This window comes from Mobula birostris, unplaced genomic scaffold (assembly GCF_030028105.1).
Source record: "Mobula birostris isolate sMobBir1 unplaced genomic scaffold, sMobBir1.hap1 scaffold_1693, whole genome shotgun sequence".
NCBI classification, from domain to species: domain Eukaryota; kingdom Metazoa; phylum Chordata; class Chondrichthyes; order Myliobatiformes; family Myliobatidae; genus Mobula; species Mobula birostris.
The window spans coordinates 70,793-83,827 of NW_027274738.1; the positions used below are offsets into that span (position 1 = coordinate 70,793).

Sequence of the window (13,035 nt, forward strand, 5' to 3'; positions counted from 1 at the left end):
TTCACACCTGTGGGTGATTAAACCTGAGGGAGGTCACACCAGTGGGAGATTAAACCTGAGATAGGTCACACCTGTGGGAGATTAAACCTGAGGGTGGTTATACCTGTGGGAGATTAAACCAGAGGGAGGTCACACCTGTGGGAGATTAAACCAGAGGGAAGTCACACCTGTGGGAGATCAAACCAGAGGGAGGTCACACCTGTAGATAATTAAACCTGAGGGAGGTCACACCTGAGAGAGTTCACACCTGTGGGAGATTAAACCTGAGTGAGGTCACACCAGTGGGAGATTAAACCTTAGGGTGGTTATACCTGTGGGAGATTAAACCAGAGGGAGGTCACACCTGTGGGAGATTAAACCCGAGGGAGGTTACACCTGTGGGAGATTAAACCTGAAGGAGGTCACACCTGTGGGAGATCAAACCAGAGGGAGGTCACACCTGTAGATAATTAAACCTGAGGGAGGTCACACCTGAGACAGTTCACACCTATGGGAGATTAAACCTGAGGGAGGTCACACCAGTGGGAGATTAAACCTGAGAGAGGTCACACCTGTGGGAGATTAAACCTGAGGGTGGTTATACCTGTGGGAGATTAAACCAGAGGGAGGTCACACCTGTGGGAGATTATACCTGAGGGAGGTCACACCTGTGGGAGATTAAACCTGAGGGTGGTTATACCTGTGGGAGATTAAACCAGAGGGAGGTCACACCTGTGGGAGATCAAACCTGAGGGAGGTCACACCAGTGGGAGATTAAACCTGAGAGAGGTCACACCTGTGGGAGATTAAACCTGAGAGAGGTCACACCTGTGGGAGATTATACCTGAGGGAGGTCACACCTGTGGGAGATTAAACCTGAGGGTGGTTATACCTGTGGGAGATTAAACCAGAGGGAGGTCACACCTGTGGGAGATTAAACCCGAGGGAGGTCACACCTGTGGGAGATTAAACCTGAGGGTGGTTATATCTGTGGGAGATTAAACCAGAGGGAGGTCACACCTGTGGGAGATTAAACCTGAGGGTGGTTATATCTGTGGGAGATTAAACCAGAGGGAGGTCACACCTGTGGGAGATTAAACCAGAGGGAGGTCACACCTGTGGGAGATTAAACCAGAGGGAGGGCACACCTGTGGGAGATTAAACCAGAGGGAGGTCACACCTGTAGATAATTAAACCTGAGGGAGGTCACACCTGAGAGAGTTCACACCTGTGGGAGATTAAACCTCAGGGAGGTCACACCCATGGCCAGTCACACCCATGGGAAGTCTCACCTGAAGTAAATCACACATGTTCTGTGAAACTTTTCCAAGTTTCCTTAAATACTGAAATGCTTCTCATGTTGTCAAGAGTGTGTGTCAAGCTGAACTGCAGAATGAACTTCTCTTTGATGACAATTTTAATTGCTCGGTAGTCCTCACTGAAAAGGCTGCATAAAGTTGTGGATCTGACATTTGACTCAACATGCTATTGCTATTCGTAGCCAGTTTGAGAAGCTGGTCATTGCCAACTGTCTTGAATCATCCATATAGGTGTCGGACGAGATCTCAATCACCTCCTCAAAGTGCCTGAATCATTTTTTCTCTTCTATCTGGGTCATGGTCACTCTCAGGTTCCCAGGCTGCTGATCTCTGACGTGTCTCATGTTTTGCTGCAAATTCCAGTATTAGGAATATCTTCTCAACTCCACACTCAACGGAAGGCAACCTCATCTACTTTTCCTTCAGAATCAAAATCAAATCAGATTTAATACCACTGAGATATGTCATGAAATTTATTGTTTTGCAGCAGTACATAAAAAAATTATGTTTCAGTAAGAAATGTAAAATATAAATACAGTGAAAGAAGTGAGCTGGCGTTCACAGGTTTGTTATTTATTCTGAAATCTGATGGCAGAGAGGAAGAAGCTGTTCTTAAAGCATTGAGTGTGGGTCTTCAGGCTCCTGTACCTCCTTCCTGATGGTAGTAATGAGAAGGGGACATGTCCTGGATGGTGAGGATCCTTAATGATGGATGGTGTCTTCTTGATGCATCACCTATCCAAGGTGACCTTGATGAACTTACAACTCTCTGCAACTTTTCTCGATCCTGTGCAAGGCCCCTCCAAACCAGACGGTGATGCAACCAGTCAGAACGCGCTCGGCTGTACATATTTGCCAGAGTCTTTGGTGACATACCAAATATCTTCAAACACCTAATGAAATAGAGCTGCTGGCATGCCTTTTTTTTAATAATTGCAACAATACATATGTTAGGCCAAGGTCGATCTTCAGAGATGTTGGCACCCTCGATCACTGTTCCCTGTAAGCTGTGTGGGTGCCTGGCTTTGCAGACACCGAAAGGCTCCTGCACACGTAGCCTCTGTTTTCTTTATATAATGTTAATATAAAGTGCCGTGCAGTTTTCAGACTGTGTAAAAATTTCCTGCTCAGAGCAATGATTGGTCCATGCAGCTGTAAAACAAAATTAGAGAGAACATTACCCAGGAATTTTGTTTATTCTTTCCACTGGCCCCTCAATGAGGTCTGGCATGTGCTCCCTTAATTTCCCCTTCCTGAATTCCACAATCAACCCCTTGTTCCTCCTCGACCACACCCATCAGTGTCACTTCTCAGAGGGTGTGCACTTTGCCCCCTGTCCGTTCAGTGGTTCCATTTAATATCAGAGAATGTATACAATATACAACCAAAATTCTCATTCTTATTCTTATTCTTCAGACATCCACAAAAACAGAAGAGTGCCCCAAATGAAATGTCAGAACCCCAAACCCCCCCCCACTTCCCCTCCACTCACGAGCAGCGGCAAAGCAATGACCCTACCCCTCCCCTGTTTACTTCAGCAAAAAAGTATCGGACCCTCGACCCACTAAGCAAGCATCAGCAAAGCCCCCAAGAAAGACCATAATCTGCATACATCAAAAAATAATCATTCACCTGACAATTTGGCATACTGTACCATATTCATTAGTCTGTCTCTGACTCGAGAATCGGCAACAAACTCTTCCTCCCCCAATGAGAGAAAGGGAGCAAGTACATGATTCACTGAGTATAGAGACCTCCGACAGCTGATCTGCGGTTCCCACTGTTCCATTTTCTCCCGCGATGCGTCAGTCTGTGGCACCGGCATAGAATCGGCTTGTTCCCAGAGCTGCAAAGCCTCAGGCGTGCTCGTCTTCTTGGCCGTGTCCTTGGGACATCGAGAAACAGCTGGTTGGTGACTCCTGGGCATAGGTCTCATCGCCACAAAGAACCAAAGTTTGAGTGTAGCTCTGGGTCACGCTCTTCGACAGAACCACATCCACATTGAAAAGGAAAAGAGAGACGTTAAAGGTAGAAATGCTGCAGATGAGCTTGAAGAAGAGGTTGCTGTCTAGTATCACCCATTTAACACTGGTTTCCTTCCTACCCATGCCACTCCAATCGTTCCTGTGGAAGGAGTTGTCGTCATGCTAATAGCTCAGGGAATCTCAGCTTCCTGAGGGGGCTCAACCTGAAATATTGACTGTCCACTTCTCTGTATAAATGCTGTTGACCAGCTGGAGTTCCTCCCCCCTTTGAGGGTTGGTCCACATTCCAGCATCTGTGGTTTCTTTTGTCTCCAGGAACATGATAGCTGCTTGCATTTTAAACTCAAAGCTGTCAGCTTCATCGCTGGAAAGCATGTTTAAATCATTAGGGTCATAGAATCATAGAAAAGTACAGCACAGAGCCCATCAGCCCATCTAGTTCATGCCAAAATTATTTAATCTGCCATCGACCTGCACTGGGACCATAGCCCTCCATACCCCTACCATCCATGTACCTATCCAAACTTCTCTTCAACGTTGAAGTCGAGCTTGCATGCATCACTGGTGCTGGCAGCTCTTTTCACAGTCTCACCACCCTGAATGAAGAAGTTTCCCCTCCTGTTCCCCTTCAGCTTTTCACCTTTCGCCCTTAATCCATGACCTTTTGCTTGTCGTCCCACCCAATCTCAGTAGAAAAAGCCTGCTTGCATTTACCCTTTCTATACCCCTCATAATTTAATATACCTCTCTCAAATCTCCTCTCAATCTTCTATGTTCCAAGGAATAAAGTCCTAACCTATTCAATTTTTCCTTATAACTCAGGTCCTAACTCTTACAATCTTATTTATGTCTTTCTTGTAGGTAGGTGACCAAAACTGCACACAATACTCCAAATTAGGCTTCACCAACGTCTTATGCAATAATGTAGCAAATTTGTTTTTATAGAACATAGAATAGTACAGCACAGTACAGGCCCTTTGGCTCACAAAGTTGTGCTGACCCTTAAACCCTGCCTGCATATAACCACCCACTTTAAATTCCTCCATATACCTGTCTAGTAGTCTCTTAAATTTCACTAGTGTATCTGTCTCAGGCAATGCATTCCACGCACCAACCACTCTCTGAGTAAATAACCTTCCTCTAATATCCCCCTTGAACTTCCCACCCCTTACCTTAAAGCCATGTCCTCTTGTATTGAGCAGTGGTGCCCTGGGGAAGAGGCGCTGGCTATCCACTCTATCTATTCCTCTTATTATCTTGTATACCTCTATCATGTCTCCTCTCCTCCTCTCCAGAGAGTAAAGCCCTAGCTCCCTTAATCTCTGATTATAATGCATACTCTCTAAACCAGCAGCATCCTGGTAAATCTCCTCTATACCCTTTCCAATGCTTCCACATCCTTCCTATAGTGAGGTGACCAGAACCGGACACAGTACTCCAAGTGTGGCCTAAGCAGAGTTTTATAGACTTTATAGATTATAGATTTATCATTACCCTGCAACTCTTAAACTCTATCCCTCGACTTATGAAAGCTAACACTCCATAAGCTTTCTTAACTACCATATCTACCTGTGAGGCAACTTTCAGGGATCTGTGGACATGTACCCCGAGATCCCTCTGCTCCTCCACACTACCAAGTATCCTGCCATTTACTTTGTACTCTGCCTTAGAGTTTGTCCTTCCAAAGTATACCACCTCACACTTCTCCGAGTTGAACTCCATCTACCACTTCTCAGCCCACTTCTGCATCCTATCAATGTCTCTCTGCAATCTTCGACAATCCTCTACACTATCCACAACACCACCAATCTTTCTGTCGTCTGCAAACTTGCCAACCCATCCTTCTATCCCCACATCCAGGTCGTTAATAAAAATCACGAAAAGTAGAGGTCCCAGAACAGATCCTTGTGGGACACCACTAGTCACAACCCTCCAATCCGAATGTTCTCCCTCACCACGACCCTCTGCTATCTGCAGGCAAGCCAATTCTGAATCCATCTGGCCAAACTTCCCTGGATCCCATGCCCTCTGACTTTCTGTATAAGCCTACCATGTGGAACCTTGTCAAATGCCATACTAAAATCCATGTAGATCACATCCACTGCACTACCCTCATCTATATGCCTGGTCACCTCAAAGAACTCTGTCAGGCTTGTTAGACACGATCTGCCCTTCACAAAGCCAAGCTAGCTGTCCCTGATCAGACCATGATTCTCTAAATGCCCACAGATCCTATCTCTAAGAAACTTTTCCAACAGCTTTCCCACCACAGACATAAGGCTCATTGATCATAATTACCTGGACTATCCCTACTACCTTTTTTTGAATAAGGGGACAACATTCCAATGGACAACGAGGACATAAAGGTCCTAGCCAGAGGCTCAGCAATCTCTTCCTTCACCTCGTGGAGTAGCCTGGGGAATATTCTGTCAGGTCTCGGGGACTTATCCATCCTAATGTATTTTAACAACTCCAACACCTCCTCTCCCTTAATATCAACATGCTCCAGAACATCAACCTCACTCATATTGTCCTCACCATCATCAAGCTCCCTCTCACTGGTGAATACCGAAAAGAAGTATTTATTGAGGACCTCGCTCACTTCCACAACCTCCAGGCACATTTTCCCACCTTTATCTCTAATCGGTCCTACCTTCACTCCTGTCATCTTTTTGTTCTTCACATAATTGAAGAATGCCTTGGGGTCTCCTTTACCCTACTCGCCAAGGCCTTCTCATGCTCCCTTCTTGCTCTTCTCAGCCCCTTCTTAAGCTCCTTTCTTGCTACCCTATATTCCTCAATAGACCCATCTGATCCTTGCTTCCTCAACCTCATGTATGCTGCCTTCTTCCACCTGACTAGATTTTCCACCTCACTTGTCACCCATGGTTCCTTCACCCTACCATCCTTTATCTTTCTCACTGGGTCAAATTTATCCCTAACATCCTGCAAGAGATCCCTAAACATCGACCACATGCCCATAGTACATTTCCCTGCAAAAACATCATCCCAATTCACACCCACAAGTTCTAGCCTTATAGCCTTATAATTTGCCCTTCCCCAATTAAAAATGTTCCTGTCCGCTCTGATTCTATCATTTTCCATGATAATGCTAAAGGCCAGGGAGCGGTGGTCACTGTCCCCCAGATGCTCACCCACTGAGAGATCTGTGACCTGACCCGGTTCATTACCTAATACTAGATAATTAGATAATACTAATTATATAATACTAGATAATACTATGGCATTCCCCCTAGTCGGCCTGTCAACATACTGTGACAGGAATCCGTCCTGGACACACTTAACAAACTCTGCCCCGTCTAAACCATTGGAACTAATCAGGTGCCAATCAATATTAGGGAAGTTAATATGTAAGTTTTACATAGGCATTTCTCGATTACTGCACCAATCTGTCTCTCATCTCAATTATAATACCTCCAAAAGTAATACCATCATTCCCACAATCCTGATTGAGAAGTTGCAGAACCTGGGCCTCTGTACCTCCCTCTGCAATTGGATCCTCGACTTCCTAACCGGAAAACCACAATTTGTGTGAATTGGTGATAACATATCCTCCTCGCTGACGATCAACACTGGCACATTTCAGGGGTATGTTCTTAGCCCACTGCTGTACTCTCTATATACACATGACTGTGTGGCTAGGCACAGCTCAAAGACCATCTATAAATTTGCTGACAATGCAACTATCGTTGGTAGAATCTCAGATGGTGAAGAGATATGAAGAGGAGTGAGATATGCCAACCAGTGGAGTGGTGCCACAGCAACAACCTGGCACTCAACGTCAGTAAGATGAAAGAGCTGATTGTGGACTTCAGGAACGGTAAGATGAAGGAACACATACCAATCCTCATATAGGGATCAGAAGTGGAGAGAGTGAGCAGCCTCAAGTTCCTGGTGTCAAGATCTCTGAGAATCTAACCTGGTCTCAAAATATCGATGCAGTTATAAGAAAGGCAAGACAGCGGCTATACTCGCCTACAAAGTACCCAGGACATCTTCAGGGAGTGGTGTCTCAGAAAGGCAGCGTCCATTATTAAAGACCTCCAGCACCCAGGGCATGCCCTTTTCTCACTGTTACCATCAGGTAGGAGGTACAGAAGCCTGAAGGCACACACACAGTGATTCAGGAACAGCTCCTTCCCTTCTGCCATCCCATTCCTAAATGGACATTGAATCCTTGGACACTACCTCACTTTTTTTTAATGTACAGTATTTCTGTTTTTGCACGTTTTTAAAAAATCTATTCAATATATGTAATAGAATATTTTCCTTTTCTCTCTGCTAGATTATGTATTGCATTGAACTGCTGCTGCTAAGTTAACAAATTTTACGTCACATGCCGGTGATAATAAACCTGATTCTGATTCTTGCATGGAAGACCTATGATTATACACGAAGTTGGAGCTGAAGGTCTCTACTTCAGGAAAAGGTCACCCATTTAGCTGTCAGTTTACTACAGGCTTGTATATGTTCACACTCAGAGGCTGAGCTCCATGTTATGGCCGACTCCTCTTCTGATCGTGTATTATTGGATGGGTCTTCCAGTAAACATCAGAAAGATGAAGATCCTCACCTTGCAATACTACCCTCTGACAAACAATACCTACGACAAGCACGAGGAATTCCGCAGATGCTGGAAATTCAAGCAACACACATCATTCCCTCTGTCCCTCTGACTATACCCTTTGCCCATGCTCTGGGTCTCCCCCCACCTTTTCTTTCTCCCTGGGTCTCCTGTCCCATGATCCTCTCGTATCCCCTTTTGCCAATCATCTGTCCAGCTCTTGGCTCCATTCCTCCCCCTCCTGTCTTCTCCTATCATTTTGGATCTCCCCCTCCCCCTCACAAATCTCTTACTAGCTCTTTCTTCAGTTAGTCCTGACGAAGGGTCTCAGCCTGAAACGTCGACTGTACCTTTTCCTAGAGATGCTGCCTGGCCTGCTGCGTTCACCAGCAACTTTGATGTGTGTTGCTATGGCAAGACTCCTGGGATCCACCACTTAATGAAGATGGACTATTGTGGGAAAATTCAGCTCAACCGTTTTGCCAGCACAACCTTTGACCAACTAAGGAAAGATGGTTTGAAGACTTTGCGCTTGGCAGCAGGCTAGTAGCTTTTCAAACAGCAGTAATCTCTGCAACACATACAAAACGCTGGAGGAACTCAGCAGGTCTGGCAGCATCTATGGAAAGGAGTACAGTCAACGTTTCGGGCTGAGACCCTTCAAGATGCTGCCCGACCTGCTGAGTTCCTCCAGCATTTTGTGTGTGTTGCTTGGATTTCCAGCATCTGCAGATTTTCTCTTGTTAACGGTAATCTCTATCCTGCTGTATGCATTGGACTTCTAGGTAATATAGTGTATGGACTTCAAAGAATGGAGAGAAATCACCAATAACCAGCCTTGCAAAACCCTCCAAACGTGAGGGTTCTTCCAAATGCTCCAGGTGAACCATTGCCAGTCCCCTCTTCCAATACCAAACATCCCTGGTAACGGGGATCTAATGACACTCACCCAGTGACAGTGACCAGGCGCTCTGCTCATGGGAAGAGATTTCAAAATTCCCTTGGTGTTCTTCATTGTCCCATGGGAATCTCTGGCTCATGACTGTTCATAATGGAAAAGACAGAAGACAAAAGAGTCTGCAGATGCTGGAACCTGGAACAACAAAGCATGTGCTGGAGGAACTCAGTGGGTTGGGCAGTATCTGTGGAAGGAAAGGAACCATAAATGTTTCAGGTCAAAATATTGCCTCAGGGCAATGGGAGAGGCAGAGGTCGGGTACAAACAACAGCATCCTAATCTTCTCACCTACCTGCCTCCTCAAGCACCCTGAAACCCATCCATGGCAGGATCACAGAGAACTCTGTAGTCATCTCACCACCCACAGAACTGGAATGGAAGCAATTCATCATTGAACCCGTAGCACTGTAAAGACAAAGGAGGAAGAAGTGAGCCATTGAGAGATTTGTTTTTAATAATGATTTAGTCTTTCCCTATCTGAACACATAGGGAAAGACTAAATCATTATTCTCATTGATTATCATTATTATTCCAGTTTTCAATATTCAATATCCAAAAGGAGCATAAAATTACTTATCCATTCCTGTATAAATCTAAGCCATCTACTGTGTAGGGTGAGAACTTTGATCATCCCCTCATTAACTTGGTTGCCTACAGAATGATTAATTTATTGTCTGTGAGGTACCTATGACAGTATAGCGGAGAAATGCTCATCTGTTTTAATGACATTATCAAGTGAGCCGTGGTACAGCCACATCAATTGCAGTATACCTTGACCAATATCCAGAACAACAGAAATACAGAGTAAATTCCTGCCAGCGCACAGAATGGGGAAAAAAATATTGTCTGATTTACAGGTGGACAGATGCAAAGTAATGCCGTCAAAGAAGAAGCCTTTATGGCTGGAGTTCAAGTGTGCTGACCCTACCTCTATATCAAAGGACACCATTAGCATCCTCTTTAAACATGGAGATGACCTGCGTCAGGACATGCTGATCATACAGGTAATACTCACCACAGTGCAGGCTCCACATTTGGACACCTGGTACTACAAGTCAACCTTCTAATACAATATCATACACTATAATGGATCCAAAGTTCACAGATACACCTACATCTCCTTTATAGTATACATTGTTACTTATCTCACACAGTATTATCTCACTCTCAGATGTAATACTTGATTCATGCTTTCTTCCACAATCTCTGATACCCTGCACAGTAACATTCTGCTATCTCTCACACCTCTTATTCTCTGCTGCTCTGCTTTCTCTAACACCTCTGTATCTCACAACTCTCATTGTAGCAGTACCCTAGTCCTGTCATTATAATATTTGGAAAGCCTTGTTGCTTTAGCTTTCAATATGAGGACGCAGGAGTATACTCTTTAAAAAAAAAACTGAAGGCGGAATCGGGAATGAGATAGGTTTGGCAGTGAAGATTAAGGAGAATTTGAAGAGATTTTATAAATATATTAAGAGGCAAAGAGTGACTACGGAGACAATAGGGTCTCTCTGGGATTCAAGTAGGTATACACGTGCCCTGGGCACCACTGAGCAGTTTCTATTAAAGTCAGACAAGCCATCCTCGGATAGTGAAAAAAGAATTTTCTTCAGATGTATGATCTGTCTTTGATTATCATGGGTGAGAAGCAGTAGGATGGCCTTATTTCAGAGGCTGGCCATTGTGTAATTTCAGTCGCAGATTGACCGCAGCACGATGCGGGACGGGTAATAGTCCGGGTTCTCCTCGTCCAGTCCCATTTGGTGGACCACCAGGAGCTGCAAGTCACTTGGAGAGTTTGTAGATCTGGTTCACTGCTTGCAGGTACACGCTACCCATGCACTCGTCCACCGCCAAGTGGTTGGATGCCCAGTTTGCGTTCTCTCCTCGGAAGGCCTTGTACTCTGGGTTAACAAACTCCCGCCGACCGGAGGCGACCATCAGCAGCAGCTGGAAGATGAAGTAACTGAGGCTGACGCTGCTTGCTGCCATGTCTTCGACCCCTTTTATTATCTGGTCGGTTGCTCCTGTTTTACGTTTTACTCCCAGCTCAAGAATGCAGTTACAATCCACCCACCACTGGGTGTCCGGCCCTCAGCATCGTGAAGCTGAACAGGGAGAGAGAGAAAGATTAAGTACCAGATTTGTCACCAGTGCTGTTGCCTGGTGAAAGAAAAGGAGTGAGTGAGTGTGGGATGCATAAACTTTCTTGGTCCCTCTCCACGGTACTCACCCCACCCCCTTCTTGTATCCGCCCCTTTCTGATCCCCACAATGTCGGGGTCTCTCTCCACCCTGCACCTCAGCCAAGTGCCCCCCGCACTTTTCAATCCTCAGGTGATATAGTGACGATGAACTTCCACCCGGGATTAAACGGCGCCCCAACCAAAAGATGAAGGATCCAATTTTATGCTCTTCATGGTATAGCGCACAACACAGAAAGGGCATCTACCATTGATCCGTTCCCAACTTCAATAAATATTAAAATACTGTTGCCCCGAACCCCGAATCAATGGTATTACTAAATAATCAGGATGTTGCATTCAAATAAACGAGGCAACTTCCACAATCTGCAATGTATCTTAATCAACTGCCAGGCAGCCTTCAGGACTCCACTCTCCAATACCTACAGGTAGCGAGTTGTCTGATCCCTATTCCTGCCACAATGCTTCGGCCGGGATGAGTACTCTTTAAGACCAGGGCTTCAGCCTCCGCGCACGCCGCTCTCCCTTTGGCTCTTTCACGTCATTCGGGACGGCCCCCAACCCCTAGCCTTACGCTCGTTGGCTACCTGCAAAGCTCATCAGGATATCCGTCCGCCTCCAACAGAACCTTTAAAAGGATTGACGGAGATGTTTGCTATTCTTCAATTATCAGTCTAGGATTTGCCCATCAGTACAAAGACCCAATGGACATAACAACTGCAACGAGAAAGCTGATGGAACAAAGTGCTCATTCGCATTGTCCGTATTCAAAAGAGGCTGCAGGATCCTAGCATGAACTTCCACGATGCGGCCCTGGATGTGAAGCCCTCCAAGATCATTTTTATGATGGAAGAGAAGTGTTGGTCACTCGAAGGAGTCTGTCTCTGTCAAGGTGAAAGACGTCAGAGATGAAAGAAACGAATGGCTGATGAGAACTCGAGAGACGCTGGGTTAACAGTTAAGGAGGAAATGGAAAGAGTCATGAAGGGAACACTCGACCGTCTTCACAGAGAAATGGATGAAAGGTTCGCTCGTTTGCATGACACTGACGCCAAGTTTGGGTTCCTTTTCCATGTCGAGGGACTGTAGTACAGCAACCTAAAGAAGAAGTGTGAAAATTTGGGCAAATTGTACAGCTCTGATGTTGATGGACTGCAGCTATATGAAGAAATTTTGGATTGCAGAACGTTGCTATCAAGGTGGGTCAACATGAAAATATCAAGACCTGAAGAGCTTCTTGAATTTATTGTTCAGTGTGGAGATGAAAGCGTCTTCCCCAATCTTCACATTGCTATTCAGATAATGCCAACTATGGCAGTTTCCATCGCCAGCTGTGAGAGATCATTCAGCAAATTAAAACTAATACTTTCATATTGGAGAGCCTCCATGGGTCAAGGCAGACTCTGTGATCTTGCTCTGCTGAGTGTAGAAAGAGAAGAAACTGAAAAAAACTGACTTTGATCACATCATAGACCAATTTGCATCAGTGAAAGCAAAGAAGGTGCAGTTATAATTTTCATGTAGTGCCATAATTTGTTAATTAAAAGATTAACGAGCTTGACTTGTATTTTTGAGCTGATATTATGGTAAAGTTATCTGAAAGATGGGTGTCAGATATTTGGACAGGGGCGCAATTTCAGTGCTTGCCATAGGCGCTATTTTCCGTAGATACGCCCCTGGCTGCAGGAGACAAGCAAGGTCCTAAATGAGTATTTCTCCTCTATTTTTACCATGAATAAAGACTTTGGAATTTGAGATACTTGATGAGGATGTCTTGGTGATAATCTGCATTACAGCAGAGGAGGTGCTGATTGTCTTAAATGCCTGAAGCTTGATAGGTATTAGGTACAGTATATCCAAGAACTGTGAGAAATGAGGAAAAAATTGCAGGGGTCCTAGCTAAGAAATATGCATCCATCGCTATCGACGGGTGAGGTGCCAGGGTAGTGGAGGGTGGCTGATGTTGCACCTTTATTTAAGAAAGGCTCCAAATAAGAGCTTGG

The 13,035-nt window shown here is 45.1% G+C and overlaps 1 protein-coding gene across 1 annotated transcript in view; it reads left to right on the forward strand.

Annotated features, from left to right (window-relative positions):
• The window catches only part of LOC140192574 (phosphatidylinositol 4,5-bisphosphate 3-kinase catalytic subunit gamma isoform-like), a gene marked incomplete at its 5' end in the record, with an annotated part of 30,210 nt that extends 20,084 nt beyond the window's left edge, over positions 1-10,126 (forward strand). The window contains one exon of the mRNA XM_072250139.1: positions 9,684-10,126. Within this exon, the coding sequence (XP_072106240.1) occupies positions 9,684-9,893 (210 nt within the window). The remainder of the gene's footprint in view (positions 1-9,683) is intronic.
• Positions 10,127-13,035: the final 2,909 nt, after the last annotated feature.